The sequence below is a fragment of the Halichoeres trimaculatus genome, unplaced genomic scaffold, assembly GCF_033239565.1.
Source record: "Halichoeres trimaculatus isolate MK-OKI-2021-1 unplaced genomic scaffold, fHalTri1.1 fHalTri1_scaffold_10, whole genome shotgun sequence".
Taxonomy (NCBI): Eukaryota; Metazoa; Chordata; class Actinopteri; order Labriformes; family Labridae; genus Halichoeres; species Halichoeres trimaculatus.
This window is the reverse complement of record NW_027437187.1, coordinates 37478738-37494149: the sequence shown is the minus strand read 5'-3', so window position 1 is coordinate 37494149 and position 15412 is coordinate 37478738. Positions and strand designations below refer to the sequence as shown.

At 39.2% G+C, this 15412-nt stretch overlaps 2 protein-coding genes across 5 annotated transcripts in view; one reads left to right on the top strand and one right to left on the bottom strand.

Annotated features, from left to right (window-relative positions):
* Positions 1-4805, bottom strand: LOC141796034 (uncharacterized). Its single transcript, XM_074676901.1, has 8 exons — positions 4685-4805; positions 2021-2233; positions 1804-1928; positions 1058-1121; positions 813-978; positions 594-736; positions 402-512; positions 1-215 (listed from the first exon to the last, which is right to left on the bottom strand). Exons 2-8 carry the CDS (start codon positions 2171-2173, stop codon positions 45-47), a joined length of 933 nt encoding a protein of 310 aa, XP_074533002.1. The 5' UTR covers positions 2174-2233; positions 4685-4805; the 3' UTR covers positions 1-44.
* Positions 4806-4919: 114 nt separating this feature from the next.
* LOC141796033 (kinesin-like protein KIF21A) overlaps positions 4920-15412 on the top strand; it is an 82374-nt gene continuing 71881 nt past the window's right edge. For all 4 annotated transcript variants that reach the window (XM_074676899.1, XM_074676900.1, XM_074676898.1 and 1 more), the window contains exon 1: positions 4920-5093. In XM_074676899.1, coding sequence (XP_074533000.1) covers positions 5050-5093 — 44 coding nt within the window. In that variant the 5' untranslated portion in view covers positions 4920-5049. The remainder of the gene's footprint in view (positions 5094-15412) is intronic.

Below are 15412 nucleotides of genomic sequence, written 5' to 3'. Positions count from 1 at the left end.
TACAAATCAGCCGTAGGGTTGGTCTGTAGTTAAAGAAATTGTAGTTAATTCAAGCTTCTCAAGCACTCTGCAATGTAATCGACTGGCGTCACTGGAGGGTATTTCTCTGGGTTTTTGTTGCAGGTGATCAGAGTCGTGTTGTCTGGATGGACGAAGAACGCAACAGACTGACGTGTGCGAGAGTCTCCAGGAGGGGGCAGCAGAACTCTGTGTCGCTAAGAGACAAAAGCACAGCAAAGATAAGCTTTCACATTTAACTCATCCTCATTTTCTTCACACTTTTACATCTCAGTGATCCTACATGACTGATACTGACGAGAGCGACTGGAGGCTCCTGAGTCTTTCCTCCAGGGGGTCGGGGATGAGATGCTCAGAATCTACAAGAATTGCTCTGAACTCACCACAGACACAAAGTAATCGTTGGTCCAGCGCTGCATCAGGTCAGCGATGTTGACCAGGACTCCTCCAGGAATGCACGGAGCAGCCACGAACTCATTAGCACGACTGCGAACCTGGAAGTTAACGAGTGACCAAAGGTTTCACATTAGACGATGTGAGTGGACCAGTTCCTCCTTAAAGAAGGGTGGTGTTACCTCCAGTCCTTCAGAGCTCTGGAACAACAAGGTGATGCTGCCGTAGTCTGAGTGGTCTCCACACCTCAGCTGACCCTCCTTGGCGTGCTCACTCTGCACGGCTGGGTAGTACAGGGAGCGCAGGGTGGTGCAGTTTACAAAAGCTGGAAGAGACAACACCTCTGTTAGCAGACGTCTGTAAATCTGAGGAGTGTTTCTGAGGAGGGGCCGGGCGTTTACCTTCTCCTATGTTACGGTGTGGCTCCAGGAAGGTCTCCGGGGCCACGTCCAGACAGTGGGCCATCACCCTGAGCACCCGCAGGCTCAGCTCCTTACAGCGGAGGAAGAAAGACGTGTGGATGTCCTGGAAGGACTCCTCCTGGGACGACTTCACTGATGGCCATTTCTGCAGCACAAGACAGACGACTTTAAATCTAAAAACTCTGACTGAACGTTAAACAGACTCTGTTAGGGAGCTCTCTTACTATCTCTGGGTGCAGTAACACGTTGAACGCCTCCTTCAGGTCTCCTGGGTGACGAGGACTCAACCTGGGAAGCAGCAGATGAAGACGAGCTGTGAGTGATGCAGATTGTAAATTTACCACTCCAAAAAAAACAACCAGAAGAGGAGGGGCGCCTTGAACCGTCACGTTGGGCTTCCCTGAAACAGAAACTGAAGTCTGTTTTTGGGGCGACAATACAGCCCTGTACGGTTATTGTTCTGGATAAAATTTGAAAATTTGAAGCATATTGGCATCCACCTTTTATTAATCCAATGGTTTAATTAAAACTGGCTTATTTTGGCTCTAATGCTGTTTGAGTTTATATTATTCAAAATGTTGACACCCACATATCAAGAAATAAACAACATATAACCTAATGAAGATAAATTTCACCAGTAAAGTGATGAACAGGGTAAACAGGGTCAGTTTTTCCTTCCTGACTTCTTGTTAAACTGGAGAAACGCTGATTCAGCACTGTTACTCAAATTCCAGAGAAAACGGAAAGCTAATTTTTGATAAAATTAGTTTCATTTCCTTCTTTCATTTCCTTGAATCTTTAACATTCACCTCTGGAGAAAAAGATGAGGAAGCAAGTGGATGATGCAAGTGAAGGAGTCTAGGATGCAACTTTAGAGTTTTGGGGTCCGAACAAAGTAATTTGTGCCGAATAATGTAATGATAACAAATTTGTGAAATGGACTAGGATCTGAATGTCGTCTGGTACCCACCCCTCTGTCTCCATGGCGACCCAGCCGTGGTGCACGTTGTGGGGGAAGCTTCCCCGGCTGAAGGGTTGCTTCACGTCTTCTGGCTGCAGGAAGAAGTCCTTGGAAATGTCCATAACACGCTGCACCTGTCCACATCAGACACATAAACACAGATTTATAATGTTACAGAAACAACCACTGCTAGCTTTAAACTGGATAGTTTCTCTTTCAGTCTCACCTCCTCTTCACTGATGCCTGTTTTGACCAGATAGACGAACCCAATCTCTGTAAAAGCCTCTTTGAGTGCCTGACTTAAAATCTCCAGGTCCTCGTCAGAAACCTCTTTCTTCTCCAGGCTGTAGGCGCTGAAGTCCACTGTAGGAATATCCATTTTGAGACTTAACCAAAATCCACCACAAACCCTCTTCTTCTGCTTGTTTTTCAGACTAAACTGCAAAGCAAACCGAGAAGCAGGAAGTCAGGGACTACTGCTGACTGTGTCACATAGACCCCAAAACCTGCCTTTCCATGTTCTGGGTCTTTCCTTGTACTGGGTCGCTCCCATGTGAGAGGCACAAGCAACAACAGATTTATGATCACTGGCCTTTAGTTTTACTGTAAACCCAGTTTAACCTGCTGAAAACACCAAGGCTTTTCATCCTTTTCAACAAGCAGTGCTGGTACTGGGGACAGTCTTAAGGCTCCTGATTATGGTCTTAATGCTTTAGACCAGGGGTCTCAAACTCATGCCATGGAGGGCCAAGAGGCTGCAGGTTTTCTTTCCAACCAGAAACTCCACCAGCTGAATTCACTGATTAGTCCCTGCCCTCTGCTTGAAGGTGAGGTAATTAGTGAATTCAGCTGGTGGAGTTTCTGGTTGGAAAGAAAACCTGCAGCCTCTTGGCCCTCCATGGCACGAGTTTGAGACCCCTGCTTTAGACTGAACAGTGTCTGATTTTTCTAGAGGAGTGTTGGCAGCAGAGCCAAACAAAGCACATCTATGAACACTGAGCTTATCATAGTTTGATAAACTGTGAGCATGGGTCATCTCTGTGAACCCCGTTCACAAATACATAAGAGTGACTCTATAATTAGGGCCGCAATAGAGGTTAACAAAAAAGTAAAAAAAAAAAAATAAAAAAAAAGAGGTTATCAATGTATGTTAACAAATTCAGGTGTTATTTCAAAAGTTTAAAAATATTTGAAACTACTTTTTCATTAAAAATGATTAAAATTTCAATTGAAGAAAAAAAAATTAAAATATTTTTTTTATATTTTCTAAATTCCAACTTTTTTGGATTTGTTTTTTTCAATTTTTAATTTTTTTCTGAAAATTAAAAAAATATATTAATATTAATTGTTTTGTGATTTTATTGAATTTCTTTTCTTGATCTTCATATTTTTGATCTTCAAATTATTATTATTTTTTTTTTTCAAATTTTTAAACCCCTGAAGTAAACTTATTTGAAGAAAAAGTTGAAGCAAAACATGATTACACATGGCCTCTTTGGGCTTCATTAATCTTGCATGTGAGGATGCTCTGAGTATTTTTTTTTTATTGCTGTTGACAAAGGTTGTTCTTTAAAATTCTTTGACCAGACATTATAAGATAATCTATGATCTTCTTTACTGGGCTATGTTTTTATTTTTTGAATGAAAAATGATTATTTCTTTCGGTTGGTTTTACAAAAAAATATCCTCTTTATTTGTTTGTAATTCCATGGTGTCATTACACTTTTTCACCACAGAGAGGCGCTAAAAATCCACATGTGAAGAGCTGAACTTGCAACCCAAATACTGTCTTTATCTATATATTTGCATTAAATTCCAGATTCATTATTTATTACTATTATTATTATTATTATCATTATCATTATTATTATTATTATTATTATTATTATTATTACTTTTATTATTATATATATTATATTTATTATTTATTTATATTATTATATTTATTCCCTCTGGGTTAAATAAAGTATTTTCTATTTCTATTTCTATTTCTATAATAATAATAATAATTATTATTAGTATTATTATTATTATAAATTATTATTATTATTATTATTATTATTATTATTATTATTTATTTTTTATTTTTTTATTATTATTATTATTTAATCAAAAATGTTTCCGGAGCACATTTTAATGCATCAGATTGACTTCATATTAAAAAAAAAAAAATCATTAACATGCTGTAAATGTCTCTGTATAGTCATAGAATTGTGAATTAAGAATTGTTTTGACATAAAGTTAAGATTGACAGGCTTTCTATTGAGTAAAATATTTGTATTATCACAGTAACAGTATGTTTTTTTCATCACGGAAGATAGAATAGTTACAAAAAACGTCTTTTCTATTTACTTTTCGGGTTGTAGGATTCATTTATTACAAGGGGTAATAAAAAATGTTTGTATTATGGTTTTAATAATAAATAAACCCTGAAAGAATGTAGTTATTTTCATGTATAACAGTAGATGAGACAATGAAAAATACTTCAAATACTCCATAAAGAGTTAAAAAGAAATCTAATATCAAGCTTTTGTTTATATAACATCAGACAATCCTGTGACCTGTCTTTAGTAATAATGTTAAGAGTTTAAATTATTTAAATAATAAATCTCATTGAAAATAAACAGTGTGTCTTTAGATATTTAATGTTTTGTTTTAAAAAGAGAAGAAAATAAAAAAGAAAAAGAAATTTTGTTCTGTGACTTTACTTAAATTTTTTTTGCCCCCATTCATGACGTCACCCCACAGGCAAGTTCCCCGGCGAGGGCGTGGCTTGCTGACGCATTGCGGCTCCCACCCCGGTGCGTACACCGTTCACAGAGCCACGGCGGCGCGTGTGCGCACTTGTTTCATGACTGTGTATGAGTGCACGCGCGCGGTAATGTCTCACCTGGCAGCAGCGGCAGCGGCAGCAGAAGCGGCAGAGGCAGCGGCAGCGAGTCTGCGTGTGGGCTCGAGCCAGCGGAGGAGGTGAAGCGTCCGGGCTGAGCTGCGCAGAGATGCGGCGCACGTAGACGCGACATGCGGATGGCACCGCCTCACCTTCACGCTGACAACATGCTCCAAACACCGTTAGGCTCGTTTTTCCTGCGCGCTCTGAGATGGCGGCGCTGGAGCTGAGGTGAGCAGCTCTGAGGCTCGGTCAGCTCGCTCGCCTGAGGAGGCTGTGCGCACTTTTTCTGTCGTTTTCTGCCAGGACGCGCAGCTTAGAGAGATTTTTTCGTTGCTTTTCAACCCACCACTGACTACAGGATCATGACGACGGGGCAGGATGAGAGCACAGTCCGTGTGGCGCTGAGGTAAGTCTTCAAATGTCTCTTCATTTAGCAAATGCGTGGCTTCTGCCTTAATTGCCCGGTGCCACCTGTCAGTCAGCGCCGCGGGCCTAGCTAACACCTGCAGGTCAGCAGCAGCAGCAGCATCTGCTGATTCATGAATGTTCACTTTATGATCTCTGCCTGGTTTCTCTTTACGCACGGTGACCCACTTCTAACCGAGCTCCTCTGGAGGCTGCTCCCCGCTTTGGAGGGCAGATCCTCGGCCTCTGTGTGGCTGTCACCCCGCTGGGATTTGCACTTTGACTGAGAGTGATGCTCTGAGCTTCTCTGCTGCTGCACAGAACCAAACAGGTGCATGCATGTGTTAGCTCCAGCAGCACACTCTGCTGTGCATGAGGAGGGATGATATCATCTTCAGGGACAGAGGGAGGAAGAAAAGGGAGGTGCAGGGGAGACAATCAGCCAGTGTGTGTGAGGAGCCTGTGCTCTCCTGCAGATGGACAGTTAGTCGATGAAAGGAGCTGCTCTGACAGCCTGGGCTGTAAAGAAAGGACAGCCAAGCGTCCTCCAGCTCTGACAAGTCGGCTCTTTGTCTGCAGACATCCAGTCACAGCTCTGCTGAGGCAAACACCACCATCCTTCTCCTCCAAAGTGCCCACACTGGAGGTGCTATTGTGCTGGAGGAGGCCGCTCCCACCCAGCTGGTGAGGTGGCACAGTGACAGTGGCATAATGTCCCTGCCCCTCATCCACAGACCCTCTGACGGTTATGAAATCACAGATAATGGCTGCATTGTTGCCTTCCTTTTATCCATCTTTCCGTGCGTGAGTTTGCTTGTTTGTGTGCACTTGGTACCAAAAGTGCTGGATCATTTTGTGCGTGCGTGTGTGAGTGGAATGTGTTTTCATCCAGAGCTTCCTGACTCCATTTCCCATGTGGATGTGGGCGAAATCCACATTTCTAGCTGTTGAAAAAACACAGATTGTTGGTCTTTTATCCCGTTGGCCTTTTAGTTTCTCTGAGCTGTGAAAAGATGTCGGGGTCAGAGATCAGGAAGCTGTCCACGCTGATGTTTGCATCTAGAGACACCTTTTAGTTCCTGCTCTCTGCACACACTGAGCTGAATAAATAAATAAATAAATCACCTGGAACTTTGTGTACTTTATCCTCCTCTTGAAGTTATTTTCAGCCCACAGCGACAAACTGATGCAGCTGACTTGTGATGACGTTCTCTATCCTGCGGTGTCAGTAGTAAATGTGAGGATGTGATGAAATATAGAGGTTAAATTTGGTATTAATGATGTTTAATGTTAGAATAAGGAAGATGACATCTTTAATAAGGGTGCACAACAAATGTTAGGCCCTGCATCTGTCCTTTCTGACTCTTTAAAGAGGGGGTATTCTGCTTTCTCATGCTGTAAACATCTTTATAAAGCAGCAATCCTGGATGTTCAGACTGAGCATGTGCAGATTTTTAAACCACATATTCGTCTGTTGTCCCTGAATCTGTCTGTAATCTGATCAAAACGCTCTTTTCTAAAATTAGACTTGCTGAAATGATGAGGTCATCAGACACCAAGGTCTACTCAAAGCCCCGCCCCATAACGGGCCTCCAGAGCGCTGACCAATCAGAGAGCAGGGGGTTTGTGGAGCCTTAAGGCCTATTTATTTTCAACGTTAAATACAAATAAAACAATCTTCTGTCAGTGCTCCGTGTTAATTTCATTTCCATAAAGCTTATGGATACGGACCAAACGATGCAGTACCACCAGCAACCTGTGGGGGCAGTGTTGCTGTTACTAGCCGATTCGTAGCTCTGGAGAGACACGAACTCAACTCAACTCTATTTATAAAGCACTTTAAAACAACCTCAGCTGAAACAGAGTGCTGTACATAAAAGCAGTGCAGGAATAAATAAGTAAATAAAACAAATAAATCATTAAAACAAAGGTGCACATAGTAAAATAAATTGTGACATTGTTCTGAAAATAATTTAAAACAATGAAACAATTAATACAAACTAAAACAAACCATAAAACACTGAAACATGAGCAGAGTCTCAAGCTGGATTAAAAGACAAAGAATAAAAATGGGTTTGAAGACTTTTTTTAAAAGAAGAAGAAGAAGAAATAACAATGGAGGAACTTTCAGGATGTATATTTAACAGCCTCAGTGTTGGGGATGAGAACCTTTCTCATATGAAACGGTACGGTACAGATGCCCGGTACCTGGATATCACTAATGGTACGTAACAGAACCAATTCTCTGAACTTTTGTGTGTTTATGTGGTGATAAATGTTCATTTGTTTGATTTAAAATCTCAACGTTTTTCTCTCTCCTTGTAATGCTGTGTTCATGTCCAGTAGGAAAATCTCCTACTCTTCCACTCCCTCACAGTAACAACCATCGACTGTAAAAAAAAATTAATCCGCTTGCTTGGCTCGAAGTGAGGTCTCCACAAAAACTGCTCCCCCTGGTGGCTGGCTGCAGTATAGGTCCAAAAATCCATCTCTCCAGTCATTCCAGATGGGCTGTGGTCAAACTTTAAAAAATTAATCCACCTGGTAGAAATGTTTCTCACGTCTGATTGTTGTGGTGATTTGAAGATATCATTTGGCTGTCTTGTATCCAAGTCCTCTTTTTTCTGAAAAGTTTAGTTTTCATTAGTTATACGAGGTTAAAAACGAGGTTTTATGTAACGTTTAACGATGATTGACAGCTGACGCTCTCGTGTATTTTTTTCAGGGATTGTAAAATATGTCAGGAGGTAGAGACAGGAAGTGATTAGACTCTCAAAAGTTTTTTTTTTTTTTGTCACCCAGCTCCACTCAGATTCTCCCAGAATCCCTCACAGTCTCTACTGCTCAGACTCTGGCTGCACAATGGTGGCTCCTGTGACGGGGGAATTTTGGCTTCAAAACCGTACAATGATAAATGTTGGAGCCACGCTGTCCACTCTGTATACAGAGTATGGTAACAACGTTGCGTTCAGGTACCTAAACATGGTGCCGTTTGATTTAACAGGAATCAGTACTCAGTACTACAGACAGGATTCGGTCGGTACCTATAAAAGTACCTTATTCAGAACCCATCCCTACTCACCGCCCACCCCATTCAACACTGGCTTCATTTTTGTCTTTTATGCAAAAGGTACATTAGCAAAACTCCTCTATGTTTGTTTAAGTTTTATTTTTGTTCAAACCTCGTAGAGCGCCACCTAGACCACGGAGCCCTGTGCGCTCTGTTTGTTTTTGAGTTTGTTTTCATTAACGTAACATGGTTTGAAAAGGAAGTATACTTCTTTCCATCGATTCTTTCTTTCTTCTTCTGGTCCTGATACAGATGCCTGGGCTTTGGGTATCAACCGATACTGATACTAGAGATGCACGATATATCGGTATCAATATCGGTATATTACTCATTAGCTGCCAGCATTTTCAGAGCATCTTAAACGATCTTTGAAGACCCAAATAATCTTGTTTCCTCTGACTCTGTAAACACCAAAACTACAGAAGAAGAGTGGACTCTCTTCTTTTATGTCTTTCTTCCTGTTTTTGATCCAAAAACAGACAAACATACTTTTTAGATCACGTTCCATCCTTCGATCCTCTCCATGGTCGACTTTTCTCACGACCACGCTGCTCTTTCTCTCTGAACTACCTCGACAAATCATCTCAGAATGTTTTTTTTTAAATCTATATCGGTGAATATTGGATATCGGCCAAAATGTTCATATCCGTGATCCCTAACTGACACCAATCCAACACCAGTGCCAAATAATAAGCTGCATGCCCTACTGTGGGATAAGACTGGGAATGTTTTGGGGTAAAAAGCTAAAAATGAGTTTATGGAGTTACTGAAGTTAACGGATATCTGAAACCAGGGTTGGGCCCTTAAAGCGACAGTGTTTCAGACACTGAAATAAGTTTTTTTCTCAAACACTGGGAGAGAAAAATAGAGATTACATTGAGCCGTAAATCAGATAATGATACTACAGGAGCACAAAAAGGACAGAATTAAGTCTTTGATAAAAGGCCAATACCCCCTCTTTAAGTTTTGACTCTGTACGTCAGAGTTTGTTGAAATATTAAAGTTTTTTGGTGAAATTTGTCAGAAACAGTATCAGAAGTTTCACCCTCAGAAAATCAGCAGATGTCTCTTTGTTTCTCCTGATAAAGCTGCGACGTATCAGGCTTCAATCTCATTTCTTCAGGATACGACAACAGCTCGATCATCGGCTCCAAAACCAGAAATAACTCCAGCCCAGCGGAGTGTCAACCATTGAATTCATCATATGAGATGCATAACTGACTTTAAAACCAGTTTCAAACCCAATTCTTTGAGCTAAAACTACTCCATTCTGTGGTAAACCTGTTAATTTCTTCTGTAAAACCCAAACAAGCTCCATAAAACTGTCGTAGTTAAACTCTTTCAGAGCATTTTGGCTTCACACTGCTCTGATTATCTACATTTTGGAGTTTACAGGAGGTAATGATGGTACCTGTGCTGTCATTAGAAGCTCATTCACGCTTTCTCTGACTGTCGTGGCGTGTTGTAACTGCTGCCAAATGAAAAATAGTTAGTGAGGACTCTTGTTGACGAGTCTCTCTGTGCACGTGCTCGGCTCCTTCAGTTTGGGTGCGACGCTGCGTTCAGTCAGCTGCTTCAAAGACAAACACCAGCAGCTCTGGTGAACTGGGGGATAGCTGCTCTGTGTGTTAACAGAGCTTCACAGGTTTTTAACGCCTGAGTGAACGACTTCACGACTGAGCTGAACCAGCGCCTCAAGTTTGATTCATCCAGAGTTTTAAAACGTGTCAGTTAGAGTCTGAGGAAACCAAATCTGTGGGATCTAAAACACAAACTGTGGACTCAGCTCACAACCTTCAGACCCGTCCTGTATCAGATGATTAGTGCTACGCTCAGAGAGTCAATCATCACAAAACAATCACAGGAAAAGTCACAAGACTGCTGGTTGGCTGTTTGCGTTTAGCATTAGCATCGTTCAAGGGTCAGGTATCGCTGAGGCTGTTTGTTGTCAGCTGAAGACTTTAAACAAAGACAAAGATAGGGATAAACCAGGGTCTGCAACCTTTACTTTCATAGGAGCCATTTTTCCTTAGCTCACCTGGATTAAAGTCATTCAGGAGCCACAAAATCTATTTATCTTCACCATAAAGACAATAGAGTGTAGAAAATTCCAAAAAATGATTAAAGTCTAGTGAATAATTGTCGTCACTAAATGTTTTTGTAATTTATAAAATTACAGTCTTAGTTTTTGTTTGTATTTTATTTGCAAATATTTTTAAAAAATAAAAAATGTAACATCATACATTTGCAAAATTTCGACATTTCGATAAGTTGCTAAAAATGTGCCAAAAATTGAAAATTTCCCAAAATTTTTACATTTAAAAAATTTTGCCAAAGTTTCAACACTCTACAAAAAATTAGATTAAAAAATTAATTGCAAAAATTTGCTGAATAAAAATGAAAAAAAAAACAATTGCAAAATTTGTAATTCCAATAATTTGCAAAAAAAAATGGCAAAACTCAATTTTTTTAAATCACAAATATTTACAAAAATTTGTTAATTTAAAAATAAACTAAAAAAATTCAAAAATTGCAAAGTGTTACAAAATATGGAAATGAAATAATTTGCAAAAATTGCAGAAATTTAATCAAATCTGTAAAGTCTTCTAAAACCTTTTTTTTTTTTTTTTACAAATCATACAAATATAAAATAATGAAATAAAAACATTGCACATAGAAAAAAAATTGACTATTAATTTTAATAAATTGGGGAAAAAAATTGAAATAATTTAATAAATTTGCAAAACTTTCAAAAGTAAGCAGCAATTGTAAAAAAATGCAAATGTATTTAAAAATATAAAATTTTGCAAAAATGGTAAAAATTTAACAATTTAAAAAAAAAATGTATTTTTGTATTTTCATTTTTAATATAAAGAATTTGTCCAAATATTCTGTTTATTACTTCTAAAATATTATTATTATTGTTAATACGTGTTAAATTTTAAAATTTGCCAAAATTTCCCAAAAGATTGAAATTTCTTAAAAATGTAAACATATGAAAAAGAATTTTAAATTTCCAAAAATTGCAAAAAAAAATTTAAAAATTTGAAAAAATAAATCAATTTTTTTGAAATAATACTTGAATTTGAAAACATTTCTTGATAACCACTCTTAACCCATAGCTAATGCCCTGTCACATATCATAGCGGAAAAGATTAGCATGCTAACAGCCCAAATGCTAACTGGAGATGTGCTCACATCAAGTTTAGCGGAAGGTGAAGGCGTCAAAGAGCTGGTGGCGTTTGTGGAGAATAAGTCACAGCCACGGAGAACAACATCTATGAGAGTGGAAAAGACGGAAGTAAAGTCTTTAAGTAGGGTCCAGGAGGTCTGTGTTCACCACATATTTAGTCAGTAATTGAGTACAGGAATCTCTGTGAATTCCCATCCCTACTTCAGAGGGGCTCAAAGGAGCAAAATATCCAATTCTTATTTTTTTTATCTCCTTTTTTCAAATTTCTAATGAAACCCTTTACTCTTGTTTTATACTCTTACTGATTCAGTTTCTGAGCCGTGAAGCTTGGATCTTGGTCGTGGTCTACCTGGGAACCGGCTGCTCAGAGCCCCGGCGGTCTGTAATCGGTTTAAGACCCCAGCTTTTCTGAACAGAGGCCGTCCTGTTCCTCCAAATACCTGCAGAGGACAACAAGGTTTCTCCATGTTTACTGAGCTCAGAGTGAGCGCTGATGAATACTGGCTCATGTGACCTTCCTCCTTCAGTTTATATACTGTAGTCGGCTTATTTGCACAGCGTGGACGTCACAGACGTTTGTCTTGAGTGGGGGGTGTGCGCTGTGGGGAGGGGCTGAGGACTTGTTGGACCTGCCTGCTGGGAGGATTACTCCAGCACAGCAAACATCAGCAGCTATCATTTATCGTCAGCGCGGTGACAGACGCTCAGAGCTCTGTTTGTCTGTGAGCTGGAGTTTAGAGGCTGCTGCTGCCGTCGACTCATTAAGCTCTGAAAACACGACGGAGACGTGTTACATCATGAAGATCAGCCTGTTTCTGTTTGTTTCTCTGCAGCTGGAGGGCATAACAACGACGACCATAATGAAATTAAACCTGTCTGTAAACCTCTTAGGGCTTAAGTCACAGCGTAATGACATGGAGGCATGCAGCGACTGGTGGACGTGGCTGAGGCTAAGCTGCAGGTCGGCGCCCTGAGCCCTGAGTGGAGGCAGGGTTAACCGTGTGAGGGGAAGCTCGTTAAAAGGAGCTGATACCTGCTATTACTTAATGAGCAGACCAGGCCGCGGCGCTTTGGGTCACATGACCAGAGACAGCGTCTGACAACAAACAGGAGCCTCTGAGGTGCAGAGGGAAGACCAGGAGGGGACAGAGACCGACCCCACAGAGTTCAGGGTCTTCATGAAGTTTATCCTGATTTCTGTCTGAAAGATAAAAACATTCACCCTCACTTTAAACGTCCTTGCTTTAACCCAGGAGATTCCCCTGTGACGGAGGGAAACGTGTCCCACCCACTCCCACTCCCACTCCCACTCCCACTCCAGAGGGCAGGAAATAAATGATTTTTCCATTAACTCTGTGAAGGTGACTCCTCCTCTCCTCTAACGATGACAGAAAACTCTCCAGAGACGTGTTTCCTCTACTTTTTGAGGCTGTATCAGCTCTGACAGAGCGTTTAATGACACAGGATTAGAGCCTCGTTAAAGAAAAGTTAATCTATGAGATTAATCCCATAAATTCATGAGAATAAAAACGAGAACTTTTATTGGTCTCTGCAGATCTGGAGCTTGTTCCAATGAAATGTCTGCAAATTACAACACTGATAAAATACGACACAGAAATATTCAATAACTTCATGAAGTTTATCTTGTTAATTTTTTGACGTAATTTTCTGATATTTATGACTTTTCCCTTTAAATTTATGACTTTATTCTTGATTCAGAGACTTTATTCTGGTAAATTTATGACTTGTTTTCATAAATTTACTACTTTCATTTTTCATAAATTTTCAGCTTTATTCCTGTCTAATTAAGACTTTATTCTCATATATTTATATCTTTGTTCGGTGAGATTTAAAACTTTTTTCTGTTAATTTGACTTGATTATGGTTAATTTTTGACTCCATTCTTGTAAATTTACAACTTTTTTGTTATTAATTTCTGGTTTTATGTCATAAAAATATGTTTTTTTTGTTTTGTAAGTTAAAGACTATTTTGGAAATTTAAAACTTTATTTTTTAAATTTATTACTTGAACCTCGAATCATAAACTGTACTCTAAAAAATTTTTGACATTTTTTTCCCCAAAGAATTAGGACTTTGTTTTCATAAATGAATATTTTTTTTCCATAATTTTTATTGGATGATTATAAATTTTTTACTTTTTTCTTGTCCATTTTTTATAACTTTGTTTGCATAGATTTTAGATTTTTTTCTATCAATTTAATTGCTGTATTTTTTTTTACTTTATTTTTGTAATTTTATTACATTCTCTTTCAGTAAATTTGATTTTATTTATGTAATTTTTGATGTTTTTCTAATTTAAATTATTGGCTTTATCCATTCATTCAAGCCTTTATATGAATTTACTATCTCGTAAATTTGTAAAAAAAAAAAAAAAAAAAAAAAAAAAAAAAAGGTAAATTATTGACATCATCTCATGAATTTGAGATTAAAAAAAAAAAATTAAGACTTTAAATTTATAACTTTATTTTTTTAATTTATAAATAAATTCTCGAAAATGCTGAGTTTTTCTCCCAGTATGACTTTGTTTTTTTTCAGATTATACTTTTAAAATGTATGTTTTTGTTTATTTTTTCAACGTGGCCCTGATCCTCTGTTGTGTAAGGGCACAGTGTCTTGATGTGATGTTTGTTGTGTGAAAATCTCCCTCCTCTAATCAAAGCTGACTGATTTCTTTAACCCTCTCACTCCTGGCTGTATATCCTGGTCAGACTGTTTGTGTTTGTTGGACTGAATCACAGAAAACTCTGATCACTTGAGGTCAATGACCTCTTTCCTTCAGGTGAACCCAGATTTAAAAAACAAGAATCAAACTAAAAGTCCCGTCTGACCCCAAACTGAACCACGGCTGGTTTATTTCTGAGGCTGAAGCTGAAACTGCTCCAGGCTCAGGGGTCTCTGAATGTAGGCCGGCCCAGTCCCAGTCCCCAGTCCAGGACTGGCAGAGGACCATGGGAGCTCAGATGAGTGACGTTGGTTACCCATGGCATCGCTATGCAAACACAAAAGCCCCGTCGGCTCTAAAGCCTCCACAGACCTCCAGCTTTGTTCACATCCACTGAGCCAAGTCTGCCTGTCAGGAGCAGCCACTGACCCGTGGATCCCAGTGTGTGTGTGTGTGTGTGTGTGAGAGTGTGTGTGAGAGTGTGAGGGGCTCTATTTCCTCACTTCGTTACAACCTGTATCTGGTTTAAAACTTGTACCTTGTTTGTTTTTTGGATCTGGACCAAAGTTTGATGTGTTGTGATGAAAAGTTTGCACAAAAGTTGTGTGGCATGAAAAATGCATTAAAGAGGGGTTATTATTCTTTCCCATATGTTAGACATGAATTTAAAGTGACAGTGCTGGATGTTCAAACTGAGCATGTGCAGATTTTCAGACCTCTTCATGTTCATGTTTTTAAAAATCCCTGAATATGTTTGTAAACTGATCAAAACGCTTTAAAAACACCAACATTTTCCACTGGCCCCGCCCCCAAATGGGCCTTTGGAAGCCTGACCAATCAGAGTGAAGGGGGTTTGTGGAGCGGGGATTCTTAAAGAGACAGCGACTAAAAATAAAATGTTTCAGATGAGGGTTTACTTAAACACCAGAGAGAGAAATAAAGAGATTTTTTATGAGCTATAAGCTACTACGGGGACACAAGAGGGACAAAATAAATGATCTCAAACATTTATCAACAAAAACCTCCTTCAAGAAAGATACAGTTTTATTTTAAGGACTAATTCTTTGCTACATTATTAAAAAACAAACACTTTTCGTCTTTTATGTCCCTGAATTATTGTTAAATATTGTTGAACACACTTGAGGAGCCTCATTTTGACCTCATTTTCAGCTCTAGATCCTTTTTAATTAATCTATTTTGAAGCTTGACCAGATATTGTCCAACCACACAGCTTAATCTGACTCATTGTTGGACAGGAAGAAGGAAAGAGAAAGATTAAATTCATGAGTATAACTCCTGTATCAGTTATTCTGCATTCCTGAGGCTTCAGACGACGTGTTTAACATAACTGGCAGACGTTTCTAGGCCAAAAAA

Bases quoted from the DNA above. Each gene is read 5' to 3' on its own strand.
- LOC141796034 (XM_074676901.1), bottom strand. From the start codon at position 2,173: ATGGATATTCCTACAGTGGACTTCAGCGCCTACAGCCTGGAGAAGAAA. The intron at 1,929-2,020 runs GTGAGACTGAAA...TGATGTGGACAG, and splicing joins CAGGCATCAGTGAAGAGGAG to GTGCAGCGTGTTATGGACAT. The intron at 979-1,057 runs GTAAGAGAGCTC...CTTGTGCTGCAG, and splicing joins TGTTACTGCACCCAGAGATA to AAATGGCCATCAGTGAAGTC.